This window comes from Rattus norvegicus, chromosome 8 (genome assembly GCF_036323735.1).
Source record: "Rattus norvegicus strain BN/NHsdMcwi chromosome 8, GRCr8, whole genome shotgun sequence".
In the NCBI taxonomy this organism is placed as follows: domain Eukaryota; kingdom Metazoa; phylum Chordata; class Mammalia; order Rodentia; family Muridae; genus Rattus; species Rattus norvegicus.
In genome coordinates this window covers 88,130,248-88,151,441 of record NC_086026.1, presented here as the reverse complement: position 1 = coordinate 88,151,441, position 21,194 = coordinate 88,130,248, and the positions used below count along the sequence as shown (strand labels likewise).

General features: G+C 43.2%; 1 protein-coding gene across 3 annotated transcripts in view; it reads right to left on the bottom strand.

Moving 5' to 3' along the window:
* Ddx43 (DEAD-box helicase 43) overlaps positions 1-16,187 on the bottom strand; it is a 37,618-nt gene extending 21,431 nt beyond the window's left edge. For 2 of the 3 annotated variants that reach the window (XM_063266139.1, XM_063266138.1), the window contains exons 1-5: positions 15,250-16,187; positions 12,372-12,427; positions 8,823-8,949; positions 7,107-7,238; positions 3,448-3,529 (exon numbers count right to left, since the gene is read on the bottom strand). In XM_063266139.1, the coding sequence (XP_063122209.1) occupies positions 3,448-3,529; positions 7,107-7,238; positions 8,823-8,949; positions 12,372-12,427; positions 15,250-15,496 (644 nt within the window). In that variant the 5' untranslated portion in view covers positions 15,497-16,187. The remainder of the gene's footprint in view (positions 1-3,447; positions 3,530-7,106; positions 7,239-8,822; positions 8,950-12,371; positions 12,428-15,249) is intronic. The other variant, NM_001427633.1, reaches the window with a different exon arrangement.
* Between the last annotated feature and the right edge of the window lie 5,007 nt (positions 16,188-21,194).

The window sequence follows — 21,194 nt, the reverse complement described above, 5'->3', positions numbered from 1 at the left end:
CCGTGAATTTGAGAGGAAGTAGGAGGGACGAGAGGAAAGGTAAAAGTGATGTAAATATAGCACACATATAAAGGAAAAGCAATTACAGAGCTGGCCAGATGGCTCACTGAGTGTATGATAGCAAGTCTACTGTTCTATTCCTGAGCCCACAGAGTAGGAGAGAAGCATTTCCTGTACGTGATACTTTGGCCTCCATGTGTCCCATGCCATGCATGTATGTATGCACATACACATACATACATAAGTGTAATTAAAAAATAATGGGCTTCATTGAAAAAAAAAGACATTATTGTATTTAAAAATGTTTTTTACCTTTTCAACTGTTCACTGTTAGCTGGTTAGCTAGCTTGGAGTACTGGCCTAGAATGCATGGAGCCCTGAGTTCACTCCTAAGTACACACACGCTGGGCATGATGATGCACACCTATAATCTCAGCATAAGGAAGGCAGAGGCAGGAGGATATAAGAAATTCAAGGTCACTTTTGGCTGCACAGTAAATGAGGCCAGCCTGGGAAGGCAGTCTCAGGAAAAAAAAAACAATTTACAAATGATATTTATTTACTTAATATGTGTGTATATAGTGCCCATGCAGAGGTCAGAGGTCAACTTACACCTTGTGGATCACAGGGTGTCAAACTCAGGTTTTCAGGTTTTATGGCAAGTGCTTTTAACTGCTGAGCCATCTTGCCAGCCCTAAAAAACTCCTTAATTTTTCGGTGTTGGAGACATCGTTCTCTAAACTATATAACACAATAGGCACTCCTAACATGTGCCAATATCAATTTGAAATTAAAATACAGTCATGAAAATTAATGATAGGGGATGTATTCTGAGATCAGTGGTTGACAATTTCTGTTTCATAAACATGACAGTACGTGTACACAAAACAATATATAATTGTCAAATTCAACCTGGCCTTTATAATTTTATGTACTTTACATTTTTATCTTATTATTTTATGGGTATAAATATTTGTCTGCATGTGTAAGTGCAGTACATGCCTGTCTGATACCCACAGAGGTCAGAAGAGGGAGTTGGATCCCCTGGGATTGAGTTACAGATGGTTGTGAGCTGACATTCAGGTATTGGTAATCAAACCTGGGTCCTTTAAAACTCTTAAAAATTAAACTCTCCAGCCCAACTTGGCCTTTAAAAAGATTTATTGTTGGGGGGAGGGTGGTAATGTGGGGAGGATGGGGAGGGGAACACCCATATAGAAGGGTAGGGGGAGAGGTTAGGGGGATGTTGGCCTGGAAACCGGGAAAGGGAATAACAATCGAAATGTAAATAAGAAATACTCAAGTTAATAAAAAAATTTACTTATTTTTATGTTTGAGTGTTTTACATTCATGTATATAAGTGCACCTTGTTCATGAAATCTCCAAGGAGGCAAGAAAAGAGTATCAGATCCTTTAGAACTGGAGTTATAAACAGTTGTGAGCTACTGGACTGTACGGTGCTAGGACTGAACCTAGGTCCTCTGTAAGAGCAGCCAATGCTTTTAACTGAACCATCTCTCCAGTCTCCCTCAACCTGGACTTTTGAAAGTGAGTGTGTGCATGTACACATCTGTATGTGGGAGTGTAAAGGGCAGAGGTCAACTGCAGATATTGTTCCTCTGGTGATGTCTACCTTGCTTTTTGAGACAGGGTCTCTCATTGTCCTGGAGCTAAGTGAGGGTAGGCAGTCTTGCTGGCCATCAATCCCTAGTGATCTGACTGTCTTCACTCCCTAATGCTCACTAAACCAACTAGTTATGTTCTACTGTGGCAAGCACTGTACTAACTGAACTGTGTCTCAATGCCCCCTTTAAAACTAATTTTGGTTAGGAGAGATGGCTCAATGGGTAAGGACATTGGGAGGCAAGCCTGATGACCTGAATTTGATTCCTGGACCTGCACAGTGGGGAGAGAACTGACATGGCAAGTTTTCTGACCTCCACACATGACCCTGGCAGGAACACCACTCCCCTCCACCCACAAACACAAATACAGTAAAACAAAGATTTACATGAGCCTACAAAGCAGTGGGTGCCCATGACATTTGCATGCATATAATTCTACTTTGCTCTTACTCATCTTTTTCTGCAAAGACCTCCCCTAACAATCTGCTTCTTAATGCTGTCAATGGTCTGTGATAAAGGCAAGATAGACGAGTTTGGGAATAAACAGATAGCTCAGGGGTTAAGAGCACTTACACTTGTGAAGACCTGGGTTTGGATCCCAGCACCCAAAGGGCAGTACATAAAACCCCATAGGCACTCATGTAGTATACATACATATATGCAGGCATTTGTGCATACATATAAAATACAAATAAATATTTTTTCTATAGAAAAAATATGAATTTTCTGATAGTTAAATGTGACACAAAATTTCTTTTTTTGTTGTTTTCTTCTCTTTTTTCTTTCTGTTTTTGAGACAGGGACTTGTATGCAAGACTGTTCAGGAGATCACCATGTAGCTAGGATGCCTTTGAGGGCTGGGATTACGGGCATGAACCATCATGCCCTATTGTGCCTGGCCATGTGGTGCTAGGGACCAAACTCAGGGTTCTGTGCATGCTAGGCAAGCACTCTACCAACTTAACTATATTCTCAGTCTTACAGCAATTTTTTAAATCTGGGAGGACCGAAACCAGAGTCTTGTACATGCAGGTAAGCACTCTACCTACTGAGATCCACTCCGGCCTTAGTATGCTTTTGTTAGAGCAAATATACTTCACAATTGTGCAGAGGCAGTTATGTGCCCTCTGTCCAATGCTTTACACACTGTACACTATCGTGCAGAGGCAGTGACGTGCCCTCTGTACAATGCTTTACACGCTGTACACTATCATGCAGAGGCAGTCCTGTGCTCTCTGTACAATGCTTTACACGCTGCACACTAACTCATTACACTCTGAGCAGCACGGCTGTAGTTGTACACTGTTCCCACACTCATGTGATAATGCACTGCATTGTTTTATGGTGGCTACAATCCCTTCGATACTTCAGATCCCTTACACAATCCCATGGGCCACTCTCAGGGAAGTTGGGTCACTTTACATCCCTAGTGTGTCCTGTTCTCCAGCTGTAAGAGCCACAGTCAGTGTTCAGTTGCTATGTCTAATACTGAGACACAAACAGACCAGCTTCCATCACCACAACCGGACATTTGTTGTTGTTTGTGACAGTCTTGCTGACCTTGAACTCATGATGCTCCTGCCTCTGCTCCTGAGTGCTGGGATTACAGGCATGTGCCACCATGCTCCACTATAGTATTCAACAAAAATGCTCTAAAATTCATCATGGAAGATGATGCAGCCACATTTTATGGAAGATGCAGCCACATTTTCAGCTGCGCAAACATGGCAGTTGGGTGTAGTGTTCCAATGCAATCATTCAAAGCCCTTGCCTACTGTGTCAACAGTAAGACCTAAGAACACAGCGGTGACAAACTACCCACCTCCAGTTGTCTATCTGCACTTGTGACATTGAGCTCGTCGTTGCTGACTCTATATAAAAGTTTTTCTTAATTGGAGGTAAATCTGGAACAAAGAAGACAATCCAAACTTTGATAAACAATAATATTGTACATTTACTAACATTCAAAACTGCAGGTATCAAACTAGAAGAATATTCAGTTCTCTATGCATACAGTTTTAGATAGTTCTTACATGTTGCCACGGAAGCTTATGCCAGTCTATAAAACTCTTGGTTTTTTTTTCAACTATATATTTCACCCAGAAAAATTTTTATGTATTTTGCTACTTATTATACATGTGTGTGCACATCTGTGTGAGTGTATGTCACATGTGTAGGTGTCTTTAGTGGCCAGAAAAGGCAGTCAGACCCTCTGGAGCTGGGTCTCAGGGCAGCTGTGAGCCAGCCAACAAGGGTGTTGGGTGTTGGGAACTACACTCAGGCTCTTTCTTAACCATCCCACCCTCAGGAAGGAGTCTTTAACACGAAAGGACAGGAGAGCAGGGTTTTTCCTATGCAGGGACTCGCTGTGTAACTGGTTGTTCTGGAACTCACTATGTAGAACAAGTGGGCCTTAAACTAACAGAGATCGCCTGCTTCTGCCTCCTGGGTGTGGAATTAAAGGCGTGTGCCACTATACCCGGCGGAAAGTATGATTTTTAAAAAAGATTTATTTATTTCATGTATGTGTGTACACTGTCGCTGTCTTCACACACACCAGAAGAGGGCGTGAGATCCCATTACAGATGGTTGTGAGCCACCATGTGGTTGCTGGGAATTGAACTCAGGACCTCTGGAAGAGCGGTCAGTGCTCTTAACCACTGAGCCATCTCTCCAGCCCAGAAAGCATGATTTTTAAAGAAGCCCAAATAATTACAACAAATGAATTTATTCTAAAACAGTTTAGATTGATTTTAATTTTTCTTCAAAAGTTTAATTAGTTTAAACTTTTAGATTTATTTTTGTTTAGTTTTTTTTTTTTTTTTTTTTTAGATAAAATCTCATGTAGCTCTAGCTGGCTTTAAACTTAAAGAGATCTGCCTCTGCCTCCTGTGTGCAGGTACCTGCCACTATACCGGGTTAGTTTTATTATGTGTATGAGTGTATGTCTGCATGTGGGTATGTGAGTGCAGGAGCTGGAATAACAAGTGGTTCGGAGACAACTGACATGGGTCTTAGGAATCAAATTTCTCTTTCTGCAAGAGCAGTACTATTCACTCTTAGCCACGAAGCCATCTCTTCAGTCCCATAACATTAATGTTTATTTTTGTAATGCTGATAATCAAACTTGAACCTTCATCTTCAGGAAAAGTACTCTACCACTGAGCCATAAACTCCCAGCCCCCATACTACTACTTTTAGGCATTAAATACAGATCCTCATTTAACTTTATGAGGTTGTCTCGGTCATGTGTGTGTCTGTGTATGTGAGTGTGGTTTATGTGTGTATGCATATATATGTGCATGTGCAAGCCAGAGAATGGTGGTCCTTGTCCCCTCTCATTAAATTTGAAGCTCACCAACTGGCTAGACCAGGCTGGTCAATGAGCTCTTAGGATCTATTTGTCTCTATTCTCTAAGCTATGGATTACAGACGATCAGCATCCACCTTGCTTTATAAGTAGTGCTGGAGATCTAACCTTGGTCCTTATTCTTAATGTGGCAAGCACTGTTAGGACTCTTTGCAGTCCCTGAGGTTGTAAAAGTTCATTATACCTCTTCTAAGTCTAATTCCTTCCACAGTGCCCCATAACACATGCAGAGGTTCCGACCCACATAATGATATATTTACCAACATTTTGATTCCTTTAATGTTAGTGCATTACCTTTTGTGTATATATGAAGTATGTGTGAGTATGTATACACACATCTGTGTATGAGAGTAGGCTCCAGTCAGTAGAGGCCAGAGGGTAATCAGGTATCTCCCTCTATCCCCTCTGCTATATTTTTTTAAGGCAGGATGTCTTGCTGAAGCTGGCAGCCAGTCCCCCTGGCTCAGTCTCCCTGCTCACATGCTGGAGTTGTAGGCACGCACAGCACCACATCTAGCTTTTTATGTGGGTGGGGTACTAAGAGCTAAACCCAGGTCCTCACAGTTACACAGTAAGTACTCTTAAGCAGTGAGCCATCTCTCTAATCTAAACAAGCACTAAGTGATGCTTTATTGCTGCCTCATTTCAGAGCCTAGTTTGCTCAATTTGAGTCTGAGTAGATAGACACTTTATAGAGCCCCTGCTTCTTAAACTTTTTCTCTCAGAACCACTTTTCACTGGTAAAATTTTTACCTGACCATGGTTGTTATATAAAACTGGTATGACTTATCAAATATTCACTGATAATAAAACAGAGATTTACTTCAAAAATTTTTGGTATACATAGAATTTTACAATTTATTAAAGTAAAATTGTATTGTAATGGGATAGATATGCTTATTTTTTATTTCTTTAATTTTTTTGTTTGCTTGTTTTTCAAGACAAAGTTTCTCTGAATAGTCCTGGCTCTCCTGGAACTTGCTCTGTAGACCAGGTTGACCTTGAACTCAGAGACCCAAGTGCCTCTGCCTTGCCTCCTGTGTGCTGGGATTAAAGGTGTGTGCCATCATCACTGCCTGACTTATTTTTATATAGAGAATTAAGTTTAGTTTAAAAACACTACAGGGTGGGGTTGGGGATTTAGCTCAGCAGTGGAGCACTTGCCTAGCAAGCACAAGGCCCTGGGTTCGGTCCCCAGCTCCGAAAAAAAGAAGAAAAAAAAAAAAACACTACAGGGTATAGAGCACTGTTTTCAGAATTAAAATTTTATATTCTAATCATCTATACTTAAGAATGCCACTTCACACAAATGCATAGTACAAAACAATCATTTCATAAATTGTTGGAAACTCTGTCCTAATCCCAAGGTAAATTCTTTAAATGTTTTTTTTTTCTGAAATTCCCCTGCAACACAAATAGCATTTTTATTTATTTATTTTTAGACAGGGTCTCACTATGTCACCCTGGCTAGCCTGGAACTTGTTATATAGACCAGGCTAACCTAAAATTTACAAAGATTTCAGAGTTCTGGGATTAAAGGTGTGTGCTATCATGCCTGGCCAGTGATTTTTAGAATCAAACATTCTACCACAATACAATTCAAAGATATACTAATTTGAGAGTAAACATGGTTAGGAATGTGGGAAAAAACAACTCTTTTTTTCTGTAGTTAAAGCATTATGTTTTTGACCTTATGTTAAGGTCAAAAAATTTTGCATGTATGGTTAAACTGTAATTCATAGCATATAACAACTTCCGACCTGAACAGAGGTATTTCCGGCAGCCTATGGTAAGGTGTGTGTGGAATGACAGAATGGATAATGCAGAGCTCACTGTGTCGGAACCCAGGCTGTGGTGACGGCCTGCGTCACTGGCACACCAGTGAGCACTACCCAGACCGCCTCAGACCTAGTATGCCTTTGATCTGAACTCATGTCTGGCAACTTAGTGTTCAGAAACCTTGCACTGCTGCCACATGTTCATGACCCTGAATTCAGTTATGTGACCCTATGTGGGTCTTGACCCACAGGTTAAGAAGCTGGGTTACAGAGGATATGAACTGAGTAAAGGAGCAGCATCACCACAGATAAGTGTTAGGATACGGGACTGACCTGCCCACTTTTTCTTCTCCCATTTCAAAGCATCTTCTCGAATTTGATCCCAATCTATCAATGGCTGGTCGTCCGTTACACTCTCACTTGTACTGGTATCTGTTCCAACAGTAGGTTGGAATGCAATAATATCTGGTAAAAGATTTTGACAAAATTAGCTTTGACGTAAGTCTTGAAAGCACAAAATCCCAAATGCAGTTTTTTGTGTATGTTTATTCATAACAGGATATTAATACTTGAAATATAAAAATCTATAGTTTTCAAGGTCTAGGGAGATGGTTCTACATGTAAAACACAAAGCAAATATGAGGACCAGATCTGGATCCCTAGCCCCAGGTCAGTTCGAAGAGGACAGGGTGGGTGGTCTGCCTGTAATCACAGAACTGGGAGGTGGACACGGGCTATCTCCAGAGTAAGCTGGGTAGCTAGGTAGCCCAACCAGTGAAGTATGGATGCTACTTAAGACAGAGGTGGACAGTGTTGGGGATTTAGCTCAGTGGTAGAGCGCTTGCCTAGGAAGTGCAAGGACCTGGGTTCAGTCCCCAGCTCCGAAAAAAAGAACCAAAAAAAAAAAAAAAAAAAAAAGACAGAGGTGGACAGCACTCAGATCTACTGCTGGCTTCTGACACAGCTGGAGTGCACACACACGCACACACACACACACACACACACACACACACACTCACAGATACACACACATGCAGGCATAAACACACACACATAGGCATAAACACACACAGACCAATCTTTACCCTTAATACTAAAGTGTGCGCTGAAGAATTCTTTCATTTTAAATTACCTGTGGCTAAAAGTGAAACTAGATTTAACCATAACAGTTAAATAGCTACAGATACTATGAATTTTTTTCATTTGCTTATTTACATAGTATGTATGGTGTTTATACACTCACACACGTCTTTGAATATGCCAGGAGACACATGTGTCAGAGGACAACATGTGGAATGAAGTTTTCTCTTTCCACTGTGTGCATTTTGGGAACAGAAGTCATGTTAGTTTGTTATGCTTCATGGCAAGCACCTTTACTGACATGTAATTTTGAAAAATGAAAGTAATCTGGCCTCTTACTGAAAAAAATATGTACATCTAGGAAATCCAAAGCTTTGTCTGAGGGAAGAAATCAAACATGGTATTCATAAAGCACTGGGAAATCAGGTGGCCGAAGCACACTTGTATTCCCAGTTCTCGTCAGGCTGAGGGGCCAGAGGACTATGAGCTACACTGGAGCTTCTCTATCACCGACCAAAGCAAAACTAATAAAAACACTGACAGAAAGTATCTTTACATCTCTGTCTTTCTTCTGTAAAGTATAGAATAGAGTTTATTCAGGACATGGGGAGGGGAGTTGAGAGGGTAATAGAGGCAGAGAGAGGCAGAGAAACAGAGAGTAGAGAAGTATAGGCCGGCCATTAGCACATGGAGAAAGGGGAAAAGGGGATGGGGAGAGAACAGGAGAAAGAAGGTAAAGCATGAGAACTATCTTTACCTTTCTAAAGCAGGCTGGGAATGATAATACATGCCATTAATCCCAGCACTTGGGAGGCAGAAGCAGGCAGATACTTAGGAGTTCAAGCCAGCTTGGTCTACGTAGTGAGCCCCAGACCAGCCAAGGCTATACAGTGAAAATCTGTCTCATGACAACAACAGCAACAACAGCAACAACAAACTAAAGCACTTAAATGTGCAAAAATTACTTACCAACTCTGTGTCCTGGAATGTAATTTTGTTGTTTTTTAACAACATTATCTATCACTGTTTTTGCTTTTGTTTGCATGGCTTTATTACCAAAAATTTTTATTTCTGCCTCAGGATTTCCTTTTATTACCTAGATACAAAGGGAGAAACACAGGTGAGATTAAAGTCTTCTCACTAAGCCCCAACAACTTTAAGAAGAATGCAAGCACGGCCTTGCTATACTATTCCATGTCCAGTTTGAGTAGGATCTCTCTCTCTCTCTCTCCCCCTCCCTCCCCCCCCCCCCACACGACAATTTGTAAACCTGAGTTCAGGACACTGTGGTTGAAGAGAAAATAAACATCAATACAGGGCGCCCGAGTGGCTCAGTAGTCAAAGGTTCTTGTCCCCAAAGCCTGGGAACTTGAGCTGAATCTCTGGATCCCGCGGAAGATGGAAGAGAACCAACTCCCTAAGTTGTTCTCTTAACTCCACACGCCCAAACTATAAATGTAAAATATTAGTTATGGGGGCTGGAGATTAAGATTAATCATGGGCTCAGTGATTAAGAGCGCTGACTGCTCTTCCAGAGGTCCTGAGTTCAATTCCCAGCAACCACATGGTGGCTCACAACCATCTGTAATGGGATCTGATGCCCTCTTCTGGTGTGTCTGAAGACAGTGACAGTGTACTTATATATAATAAATATTTAAAAAATATTAATCTGACATGTGATATTACTATGAGTTGGTGTTCCCTAGCCTATAAAAATAGCATTTTGGGGGGGATCTTATCTTACTTAATGATAGAACTGGAGCAGAGTAACTTATAGGCTATAGTTTACTGAACATTAGTTAGATTAGGTAAAACTTTAAGTGAAAAGGATTCTGTATACATATAGACAATGATGGATTTAGGTCTGGTTGTTCTTGTTGTTGCTGTTATTTTGAGACATGGTTTCTCTGTGTAGTTCTAGCTGTTCTGGAATTGACTCTGCAGACCAGTTTAGCCTTGAACTCAGGGACTGAAGGTAGGGTAGACTGAGGTATTCAAGAGGGTTAGAGTAATGAGACTGAGGATTGGACCTAGAGCTTCACAAAAGTCAGCAAAGTGCTCTATTATTCAACTATATCCCCAGCCTTCTTTTTATTTTGAGACACTCATGCTAATTTACCCAGGTTGACTCTGAACTCACACTGTAGCTCAGGCAGGTTTTGAACTTGTTGTGGACTTCCTGAACAGATGGATTTACAGGCTTAGAGGACAAGGACTAACAAATGACACCTTCAAATATAAATAAATGATACTTTTTTTTTTTTACTAAATATTTATTTTGAAACTACTATAGGCCAGTGTTGTCTTGGCTGGTGATTCAATGTTTGTCGACTCCAGGGCTTACAGATATGGACAGAGTCTGAGTTAAAGTGATAAAACAGACTGTATGATGCTGGGAGGAGGGAAAGATATCTACACAGAAAGGTGGGCAGAAGCCTCAAACTCCCTAAGGCTGTCATATTCTTGGCTCAAGAATAAAAGGGGTGGGTTGATGAGACACCACCGTGGGTTAAGGTGCTGCCGCCAAGCCTGGCGACCTGAGTTAGAACCTGAGTTCTCATTCAAGCCATGCTGAAAGAAAATGGACTCCTGAATATCGTCCTATGACCTCCATGTGTGGCTAGTGTACTAATACACATTCATGCAAACACATGTAAATAAGTATAACAAAGAAAACAGAGGATTGGTATGTAGTTCTGTGTTAAGAATAGTAGCTTGGAATAAAACAATCCTCAGGACCCCAAATAAATAAGCAAATAAATCAAAACCTAGGAAACCACCAAAGATCCTTAAGCAAAAAGGGAAGTGGACAGTTGTATTTTAGGAAGATTCCTCTGACTGTGGTGGGAAATAGTTAGAGGAGACAAGATGAAGGTGGACAACGAAGGGAAAATGACGTTCCTCCGGAGAAGTCCAGGACAGAGACAGGACTCAGTGGAAAACAAGGGTGATTTTCTTGGCCTGGGAGTTTAACAATACCATTCACTGTCAGTAAGATTAAGAACATAGGAGCAGATTAAGGTTTGAGATAACAGACTCAGCAGGGAGACTGGGCAGGATGAATATTCCATAGAGAAAAACTACTTATTTTTAAGGTAAAGAATTGGTCTATCAGATAGTCTGACCTTGAACTCAAGATCCTCCTGCCTCCTTACAGGCAAGAGCCTCTATATTGTTATATTTAAAATTTTATATATATAACACATATATGTATGTATATATAATTAGTTTACAGTTGTTACTTCTTTGGTTTTTGAGACATGGTTTCTCTGTGTAGCCCTGGCTGTCTGTCCTGGAACTCACAGCTCATAGAGATCTGTCTACCTCTGCCTCCTAAGTGCTGTGATTAAAGGTATATGCCACCACACCTGGCTTGAAAATAGTATGTATTTGTTTTCGATATTTTCATACTTTTACAATATATTTTTATTTGCAATATTTTAAAACTAAAATATAATTATATAATTTCCCCTTTCCCTCTTCTTTCTCTAACTCTTTCTTTGGACTCCGTTACTCCCTCTCAATTCATGACCTTTTTAAAATTATAATTATCGGGGCTGGGGATTTAGCTCAGTGGTAGAGCGCTTACCTAGGAAGCACAAGGCCCTGGGTTCGGTCCCCAGCTCCGAAAAAAAAAACCAAAAAAAAAAAATTATAATTATCACAGAGAGATAGACAGAGAGACAGACACAGAGAAAGAGACCTACTGAGACCCTTCAGTGTTGCGTGTGTGTGTGTGTGTGTGTGTGTGTGTGTGTATGTGTGTGTTTTCAGTTCAGGGGAAGGCTCATTTTCCCTCTTGGGAATTAATTGCCTGCAGCTCTGCATCTAGGGTAGAGTGAGCACCCCTTGAGGTGTCCTCTTCCCATGTTGGCATGGCTACTGGCTGTTGTTCAGATTTGTTAGCTGGCTATGCTGTTGAGATGTGATGGGTGCAGCTTACCTGTCCGCTCCAGGAGACACACTCTCCCAGCAGATGAGACGTCCTGGCCCTCTGGCTCTTACTGTCTTTCTGTCATTGGCCACGTTCACAGTGTGCCTTTATACCGTACCTTGATCACATCCCTCTACCATTTCCTTCCTCCGACTCCCCTTACAGAGCTTTTCGTTGTTGTTTTATTTGTATTTTAGGTTTGGTTTTAAAAGGTTTGTGCCTGGTGCCCAGGGAGGGCACAAGAGCCCCTGAAACTGAAGTTAGAGGTTGGCTGTGAGCTCCTGTGTGGGTGCTGAGAAGCAAACCTAGGTCCTCTGCAAGAATAAGTGCTCTTAACCGCTGAGCCATCTGTCCGGCCCAAGTTATCATTCTTAAATGGAGATTGTATTTAAAGATTTAGTTTTTACTTCCAAGAGTCACAAACACTACACCTAGAAAAGAACTCAGGCAAATGCTGGTGAACATTCCTGTGCAGAGATCGGGCCATGCACTGTAGCCCCATGCTAGGCCCCATGCTAAGCCCCATGCTAAGCACCAAGCAGGTGCAAGGCAGGTGCTCCTTAGGAGGAACACGGATGACTTACCTGTATTCTAGTGTTCGTTGTATTTTGGATTTCTCTAATTTTTGACCCACCACGACCTGTTTTTAAAAATAAAAAAATATGATTATGAACTAAAATTAATAAAAGGGGTCTATGTACTTTCCTCAAAGGACTTTGTGTAGCTCTTCCTCAAATCATTCCAGGTTTTAGGGTATAGCAAACACTTTCTGTTTTGGATGGGGGTTCCATCTCACACTTGTATGAGTAGGAAGAAGCTTCCTTTACCAATATGGAGACTGAAAGATTCTATTCCAACACATACAAAAATCGGATCCAAATTGTATAGAAGACAATATAAAGCCACTTTTAACAATAACAAAATCCAGGTGTGTGTGTGTGTGTGTGTGTGTGTGTGTGTGTGTGTGTGTGAGACAATGACAGCCTAGGCTTGAACTCAGAATACATCCCACACTGGCCTTAAACCCAAGGCAATTCTGTGCCTCTACCTCCTAAGTGCTGGCAGTTCAGTCACTGGGCCACCACATCTAGCTAAATAATTCTTTTTTTTTTTTTAAAGTAGACAAGGGAAGATGAAGATGAAGATGGTATAGCACTTGTCTCAGTAGCATGCCTAAGACCCTAGTGTGCTCGCTGACTGTGATAAAAACTCTGATAAAAAATTCAAAAGATGAGGGACTTGAGCAAGCATTTTTCAGAAACATTTAAGTCTATAAGGTGCTCGACATTTCTAAACAGTCTAACCCAGACTTCAACTACAAAAAGATTGCCTCTTTTTTTTTTTAAAAAAAGTATTTTTTGCTATTTTTAAAAACGAGGTCTCCATATATAGTTCTAAGCTGCCCAGAGTGTTCTCTATAGACTTGGCCAGCTTCTACCTTTGGGGGTGGGGGCGGTGGTGCTAAAGACCTATATCACCACATCCAACTTCACTGTTCTCTTTTTAAAAGATAATTTGCAGTACTTAGAAATGAACCAAGGGTTCTATGCATGCCATAGACCCATACCAGCACCTCTAGAAAGACTTTATTTAAGACAAATGCATGTGTTTTAGTAAGGACTTTGTCTAATTGGTAGCCTGTGAACTACTGGTGTGATTAGAAAAAATAACAATTAAAAACCCTACAAACTAATTCAGCATTGACATGACAGAGAACACACGTAAAAGGAGCCAGAAGCATGCTGGGAAGACCTGCACTGCTGGGTCCACAGAAGCACTGTGCATCAAAGTAAAAGCCTGGAAGCAACTCAGTCAGCATCAAGAGCACAATGGATAAACAGAAAGAGCTGTATAGTAAAGAACTAATGTTTAGGGAGGGGGATGGGAGAGGGCATTCATGAAGGGGAAATCAGGAAGGGGGAATAACATTTGAAATATAAATTAAATAACCAATAAAAAAAGAACCAACGATCAGTCTCTAAAAGGAAATTCTGTCAGACACTAGGAAACAGATGACAATTTGAGGACATTATGCTAATCACGGTAAGTCAATCACAAAACACTATAATGTCCTGATTCCACTTGAGGATCCAAAGCAAGTAACTCCAGCAGCAGCAGCACAGAGTGGTGATGTGGAGGCACAAGACCAAGGAGAAATGAGTTGAGAAATGGTACAGCTCTAGTCACGGAAGAAGAGCTGGGACACAATCTTCCATTTATAACTAATTCTGCACTATATGCTTATTTTTAATTTTTTAAAAGTTTATTTACTGGGTTCGGTCCCCAGCTCCGAAAAAAAGAACCAAAAAAAAAAAAAGTTTATTTATATGAGTACACTGTAGCTGTCATCAGATCCCATCAGAGGTGTTTTTGAGTCACCATGTGGGTGCTGGGAATTGAACTCAGAACCTCTGGAAGAGCAGTCCGTGCTCTTAACCACTGAGCCATCTCTTCAGCCCCTATTTTTAAGTTTAAAAGTAAGGTGGGGCTGGGTAGCAGATTGGGGGTAAAGCATAGACTTAACTTTTATGACGTTCGGGTTCAATCCTGAGCACCAACAGAAAGGAAAAGAGAGAGGTAAGAAGGAAGGGGGCGGGTGGGAGAAGAAAAGTAGAGGAGAAAATAAAGATTGCCGTATTTCAACACACACTAAAATAAACAATCTAGGTTGCAAGGCTAGGGATGTAGCTCAGGGTGCCCCTTATTATTTGGGATGCCCTGGGTTCAATACCCAGAATAAGAATCAATCAATCAATCAAATAAACAAACAGTAGCATGCATGACCAAGAGTCGTGTATATTCCAACGCCTAGCCCTCACTGTTTCTTGCAGCAGGTCTAATTTCTGTCACAAACCTATTGGTTCTCTGGCGAGCTTCCCGTTCAAATACTGGGCATTTCATTCAGATTTGGGGTTGGGGGTATGAACCTTGGAAACGGAATCTATTCTAGTAACCAGCCTTAAAACATACGATTAAATATGCCACCAAGCAGGCGTTTAGAACTAAATACATTAATTTCACGGACCCTAAACACTAAAAAAACTATAACTGAAACTAAGAAGTGACGCCAACTGAGGGAAACATGCCCGTCGTTGTAAATTGCATCTCAGAAAAGTTGAACATTGCACATCTAAAACTCTCGCATACTGCTTTTCGCAGTTAAATTTACCTCAAGTTAAACCTAACAGAGTTAAACAGAGATAAAGCTGAGGTTCTGACTTGTTCTCTACTGCACCCTTGATCCTCGAAAACGACCTAGAGGGTGCTGGCCCGACCGCGGCATCGAGCTACTGCTCCTCTGCGGGGAAACCGGAAAGACCTTTACCACGGATGCTGCACGAGTCTTCCAGGAGGTTCTCTCCCGCACACGCCCCTGCCCGCCAAAGAACCGCGCCCCGCGCTGCTGTAACCCCGACGCCGCTACCCCGTCACGCAGCGAGTCTGGGCGCCGCCCGCGCTCACCTATCACCGCGCCCACCACATCGTTCTTCACCCCGAAGCAGAGCGGCGGTTCACGGCGGCTGGCGGCCGTAGCCTCGGCGGCACCCGCGGGCTCTCTCCAGCCGCCGCCCGCACCCCTGCTACCGACCCGGCCTCTCCGGTTCCCCTCCTCCGTCGCCGTCCGTTCGGCGCCCCGGGACCCGGTCGAGCTTCTCCGGGAAGCAACGCCCGAGGAGGAAGCGTTGGCTGCGGATTCCCGCCTAGACATGGCTCTGAGGAGACCCGCGCGTCGCACTTCGTTCCGGACTCAGCTGCACAGGCCGCGGCGTCGGAAAAACTCCGCTGCCGCCCGCGTGCTCGCCCGCCAGTCCTCGGCGCGCTCATTGGCCGCCGCGTCTCGGGGGCGGGGCCTGGCCGGCCTGACCAATCGGCGCTTGCAGCCGCGCGGCCGCCTGGACCTATACTTGCTCCATCTGTGAACATCCAGCCTGAGGGCAGCGCGTCTCAAAGGCACGGAAAGGATCCCAACCGTGCCTCGAAATTCACGTTCATGACGGGTTAATGGTACAGAATTGAGATCTGGGGCAGGAGGGTCTGTGTGACAATTATTTAAGGCTCTATCTTAAAATAACTCGATGAAAGCGTTCACCTAGTATAGAGCAGAAGACCCAATTTACAATCCCCAATACCTAAAGTGAAAAAAAAAAATATGAGCACTGCCTGAAGCACACCCAGCTTTGCAAAGATTCTGGAGTTGGACACACTCCTTCAGGGCTGGGCTAAGCCACAGAATCCCTTGTTGGGATTGAGATCCCCAAACTGTCTGAATAGATCGCAGGTCAATCACTCATCAGAGGACACTTAGAATCTTAGCATTGTATTTGTTATAGGAGAGACTGAGGAAAAACTGTAGGATTGGGTCCATCCCGTGTTAAATAAACTACATCGAATTAACTATCATATAATACTAGGTTTCTTGAAGGTAACCTTAATATTCCTGCCTGGGGTGGGGGCAGGGGAGGCTCAAGTGCTGGGGTTACAGGTGAATTTCATTACACACAGATGTAGCAACAGTATTCCTTGATACAGTAACCTCTGGGGAAATGTGAATAAAACACTAACTATCAAAGCACCTTGGACTTACACAAAAACAAAATCAAACTAAAATAAGTCAATCACAAAACATGTCTTGACTGTGCTTGAGGATTTAAAGTAATCCAAAGAGCATAGAATGGGGGTGTGGACACAGGAGAGCAAGGAGAAGCAAGAAGTAGAGTATCTCTTTAATGTCCACGCAGACTCGGATCCTTAATCTGAAATGGGTGGTTGACAGCGTTTGGAAGTGACTTTGCTAATGTTGATGTGCTAACTAACATCAGTGGGTATTTGTTGGACATGCTTTTCTGTACTTTTCAGAAAACAAAACAAAAACAAAAGCATTTTCTCTCCCAGATCTGTATCACTAAACCTTTTTTGGAAAAACAAAATTAGAATCACCTAGTACTAATTCAATCCATGATGTGGTGGGCTTTCACTAAGCAAGTCTGAATACTTCAGACTGAGAGGCTATTGGGTCCATCCACTGCCTACTTTCTCCCTCCAGACATTGCCAAGGATGAAGACTAAGAAAAGGTTGGGGGAGACACCCACTCAACCTTAATTTACAGAGCCTTCGAAGGCATTTCCTTTTCTTGGGTGGAAAGTTTACACCCACTTCTACTTTGCTCCGGTGCTCTTGGAGGGGTTAGCTGCAGCTCTTCCAGCCTCTCTGGATGGAAGTTAGAAGTGAAATGTGTGTGTGTGTGTGTGTGTGTGTGTGTGTGTGTGTGTGTGTTTCTTTCCTTCGAGGATGCTCAGAGTCCAGATTTTCTGGAAAGCTCCCAAGAATGTCAAGGCTCAGAGGCAGCTTAGGTCGCTTACTCAAATCCCATTTGCACCAGACTGGCATCCAAGCCACAGCAGGGAGCCTGGAGCTGCCCATCCCTCTGTGGTTGACCTTTTTGCACTGGCATCTGACAAGAAGGTCCCAACCCATACAGGGCAGCAGAGCACTCCATCCCCTGGAATTAGTTAAGAAGTGATGTGTGAATTCGACCAAAGACCTGATTGGGGATTTGGGGATTTCTCTCTCTCTCTCTCTCTCTCTCTCTCTCTCTCTCTCTCTCTCTCTCACTAGCCACCTGGAACAGGGGAGCTGCCACCTTCTTATTTTGGGTACATGGAGCTTGCCAGGCTTCCTTCTCATTCGATCCTTGTAAAATTCCCACAGGTTCCAGCTATTCAGGGGTGGAAGCAGGAGGACTGCATGTTTGAGGCCAGCCTAGGTAACTTTTGTAGCTGCAGTTGTGGCTCCGTGCTAGAGTCCCACAAATAGCAAAAGAAAGCACAGTGACAGTAGCAAGGACAAACCAACCCCCCACACACACACCCCCCTCCGGTCTCTAAGGTGGGCATGAGTTCTTCCTTCAGGGCATAGGAACTGAGATGGGAGAAAGGCAGTACTTGGGGCCCAGGTGAGTGTGATGCGGAAGACTGGAGCTTCTGCCGAAGCACAGAGCCTGTCAATTCTGTGTATTTAGTAGGAAGAGGATTGCCTAGCCTACTGTAGTAGCTGTCCCAGTGAAGCCTATGGTGCGCTCTGAATGAAAGTGGGCAGGTTTAGTGTTACGATGGTTACAGCATCTGTGTGTTTAGTTCACACAGCTGGAGAACAGATAATGTAAATGCATGGCTCCCAAGACTTCTAAGCTCAGTTCTGAGATTTAGTGTCGTTTTTGACTTTATAAATTTAATATCTCCCCATTGTTAGACAAACATGGGTTTCTTTGTGTGGCTGTGGCTGTCCTAGAACTAGCTCTGTAGAGTAGGCTGACCTTGAACTCACAGAGACCTGCCTGCCTCTGCTTCCCAAGTGCTGGGATTAAAGGCCTGTGCCGCCACCACCCAGCTTCTCACCTTCATGAGTTTCCACTTCAGAGTCCTAATCAGAAAGTACTTACCTATAACTACGTCTTAAAGAGTTCCCCCCCCCCACCCCCCGCGTTTTCCTATAGCAGCTTCAGACTTTTAGCCATGTGCAGTTTATTTCTACGCACATGGAGAAATAAGGATCTAACTTCATTCTTCTATTTGGAGAAATCCAGTTTCCCCAGCATCATCTGTTAACAAGACTGTTTCCCTCCCATAGGTATTTTTGGCAATCATCAGGCAGCTGTAGCCGGGCGGGTCAATGCTTGGGGCTGCTGTTCTCCATCTGTGGTTCTGTGCCAGCTCCGTGCTGGCTCTATTCCTGTGGTGCTACAGTATAACTTGAAATCAGCTATGCTGATAGGTCTAGCAATAGTCTTTGCTCAGGGTTATTTGGCTCTCTGAGTTCTTTTGCACTTCCAAATACATTTTTGAGTAGTGGGATTTTTTTTTTTTGAGATAGGGGCTATCTTGGAATCCCTTTGAAGACCAGGCTGGCCTTGAACTCACAGAGATAGGACTGCCTCTGCCTTGAGAGTGCTGGGATTAAAGGTGTGTGCCACCATGCCCACCAAATACATTTTTAAGTGGATATTTTTCCTATTTCTGTGATGAATGTGGCATTTTGGTTTGGATGGCGTTGAATCTATCTGTATGCGGCCATTGACAAGATAGATATTTTTCACGTTCGATTCTTCAGACCTGTGTGCACAAGAATTCTCTCCATCTTGTACAATCCTATCTTCAATTTCTCTCTTCAGCGTTGAGAATTATGGAGTGGGTGCTTTCCATGTTTAGGTGGATTCCATGGATGGGATAGAATAGATAGAATTCAGGTTTCCTGGTCTGAGTAGCAAGCATCTTTACTGACGGAGACATTTTACCAGTCCAGGCACACAGATTGAGACATGCGCCTTCTACCAAGTTTTTTTTCTATGTTTTTTGTTATTATATGTAGATGGGTGTTTTGCCTGTGTGTATATCTGCACATCATGTGTGTGCATTTCCCAAGATCTCTTAGACTGGAGTTACAGAAGGTTGTGAATCACCATGGCTCTATGGTTCTGTGCCAGCTCTGACTATTGAACCCTGTGGTCAAGGAGAGTAGGTAGTGCTCTTAGTGTGGGGCCGTCTCTCCTGTCCCTTTATCAAGTTTCTTCAGAATATTTATCAAGAAGGGACATTGAAATTTATCAAAAGACTTTCTTGTGTCGAGAGATGTATGTGTGTGTGTGTGTGTGTGTGTGTGTGTGTGTGTGTGTAAAATTCTGTGTATATGGTATGTGTGTGTGTGTCTATATGCATGTCCTGGTAGGTATGTGAAGATCAGAGAACAACTTTTAGGAATAAGTAGTGTCCTTCTCTGTATATTCTGGGTCTCAGACTCAGGTTGACAGGCTTGGGTGGGAAGTGTTTGGTCCATCGAACCATGACACTTTACTAAAGATAGCAAGATGGGACTTTCTTTTCTGCTCTCATCTCTTCTGTTGGTGTTCTACGGTGCTTTATCTTGATTGGTGTCACTTTCCCTCATTAAGGAATTTTCTTTCCTGCAATGATTTCATTGGAAATACTTCCGTGCTTTTAGTATGGAATGCTTCACCATCTTTTATGCCCATGGGTTTTACATTTGCTCGGTGTCCCTGATGCATCGCAAGTCTGCTGCCTTGCCAAAGTGAAAGGCAGGACTGAACCACTCAGTCACACAACCTACATCGGCTCAAGGAGAGGGGATTGTAACTTCCTTGGCTTCAGTACTTACCAAGGCCACAGGCAGGAGCCTCCCAGGCTGTGATGAGTTTGCGAGGCAATATGTCGGGCTGGAATCTCCCCGATAGAATATACACATGCTCACCACGCCAATGGGTATAGCTGAAGCATTGTGGGTAGGCAGCTTTTATCCTTGCAGAGGAGGAACCAGAGCCTGCTTGTGTCATGGACTCTTGGCCAGGACTGTGGCTTCATGTATATGCAGTCTTTGCCTGTACAACAGGCAGGAAGATAGCCTAATGAGCACACCAATCTCATTGGGCAGATTGTGGGCTTATGTCCTAATCCCAGTGTGCAGGGCCCTCACTGGGGTTGTTGGCCAAGCAGGCATGTTGGTGGTACTTAGTCTGTACTGAGACAGTGGGTGGGGCTGGAGCCTCCCAAGCAAGCTTTGGTCACTAGGGAGGGTCACAGATGATGGTAAGAACTCCCAACCATCACAGAGGGGGAGATGGAGCCTCCCAGAAACAGAGTACTCACCACACTGTGGACTGGTCTGCAGCCATCATGGCCTCTTAGTTCTTTTTGCTATACCCACTGACAGGAGGTTCTCTTGGTTAATTGATGGTCCTAGGGGGATGAGTGTGGATGAGGCTTCCCAGGTGAAACTGAAATGGATGTGCAAATGAGAAAGGCTGAAGATCTGTGGTTACTCAATACTCAAGAAGGGTGACTTTTTGACAAAGCCAAGAATGGTGATGTCTTAGGGTTTTACTGCTGTGAGCAGACACCATGACCAAGGCAAGTCTTATAAAGGACATTTAATTGGGACTGGCTTACAAGTTCAGAGGTTCAATCCATTATCATCAAGATGGGAGCATGGCAGCATCCAAATAGGTATGATGCTAGATGAACTGAGATTCTACATCTTCCTCTGAAGGCTGTTAGCAGAATACTGCTTCCAGGCAGCTAGGACGAGGGCCTTAAAGCTCATAGAGACACACCTACTCCAACAGGGCCACACCTACTACCAAGTCCAAATAGTGTCACACCCAAGGCCAAGCAGGTGACAGGTGAATGTGGTGGTTTGAACAAGAATAGCCCCTATAGGCTCATGTATTTGAATACTTGGACTCCAAATGGTGAAACTATTTGAAAAGGATTAGGAAGTGAGGCCTTATTTGAGGAGATGTGTCACCGGCGGCAAGCTTTGAGATTCCAGAAGGCTAGGTTCATTCCCAGTTAGCTCTCTCTGCTTCCTATTTTCTTGTCTACTGTTCTAGTGCTGT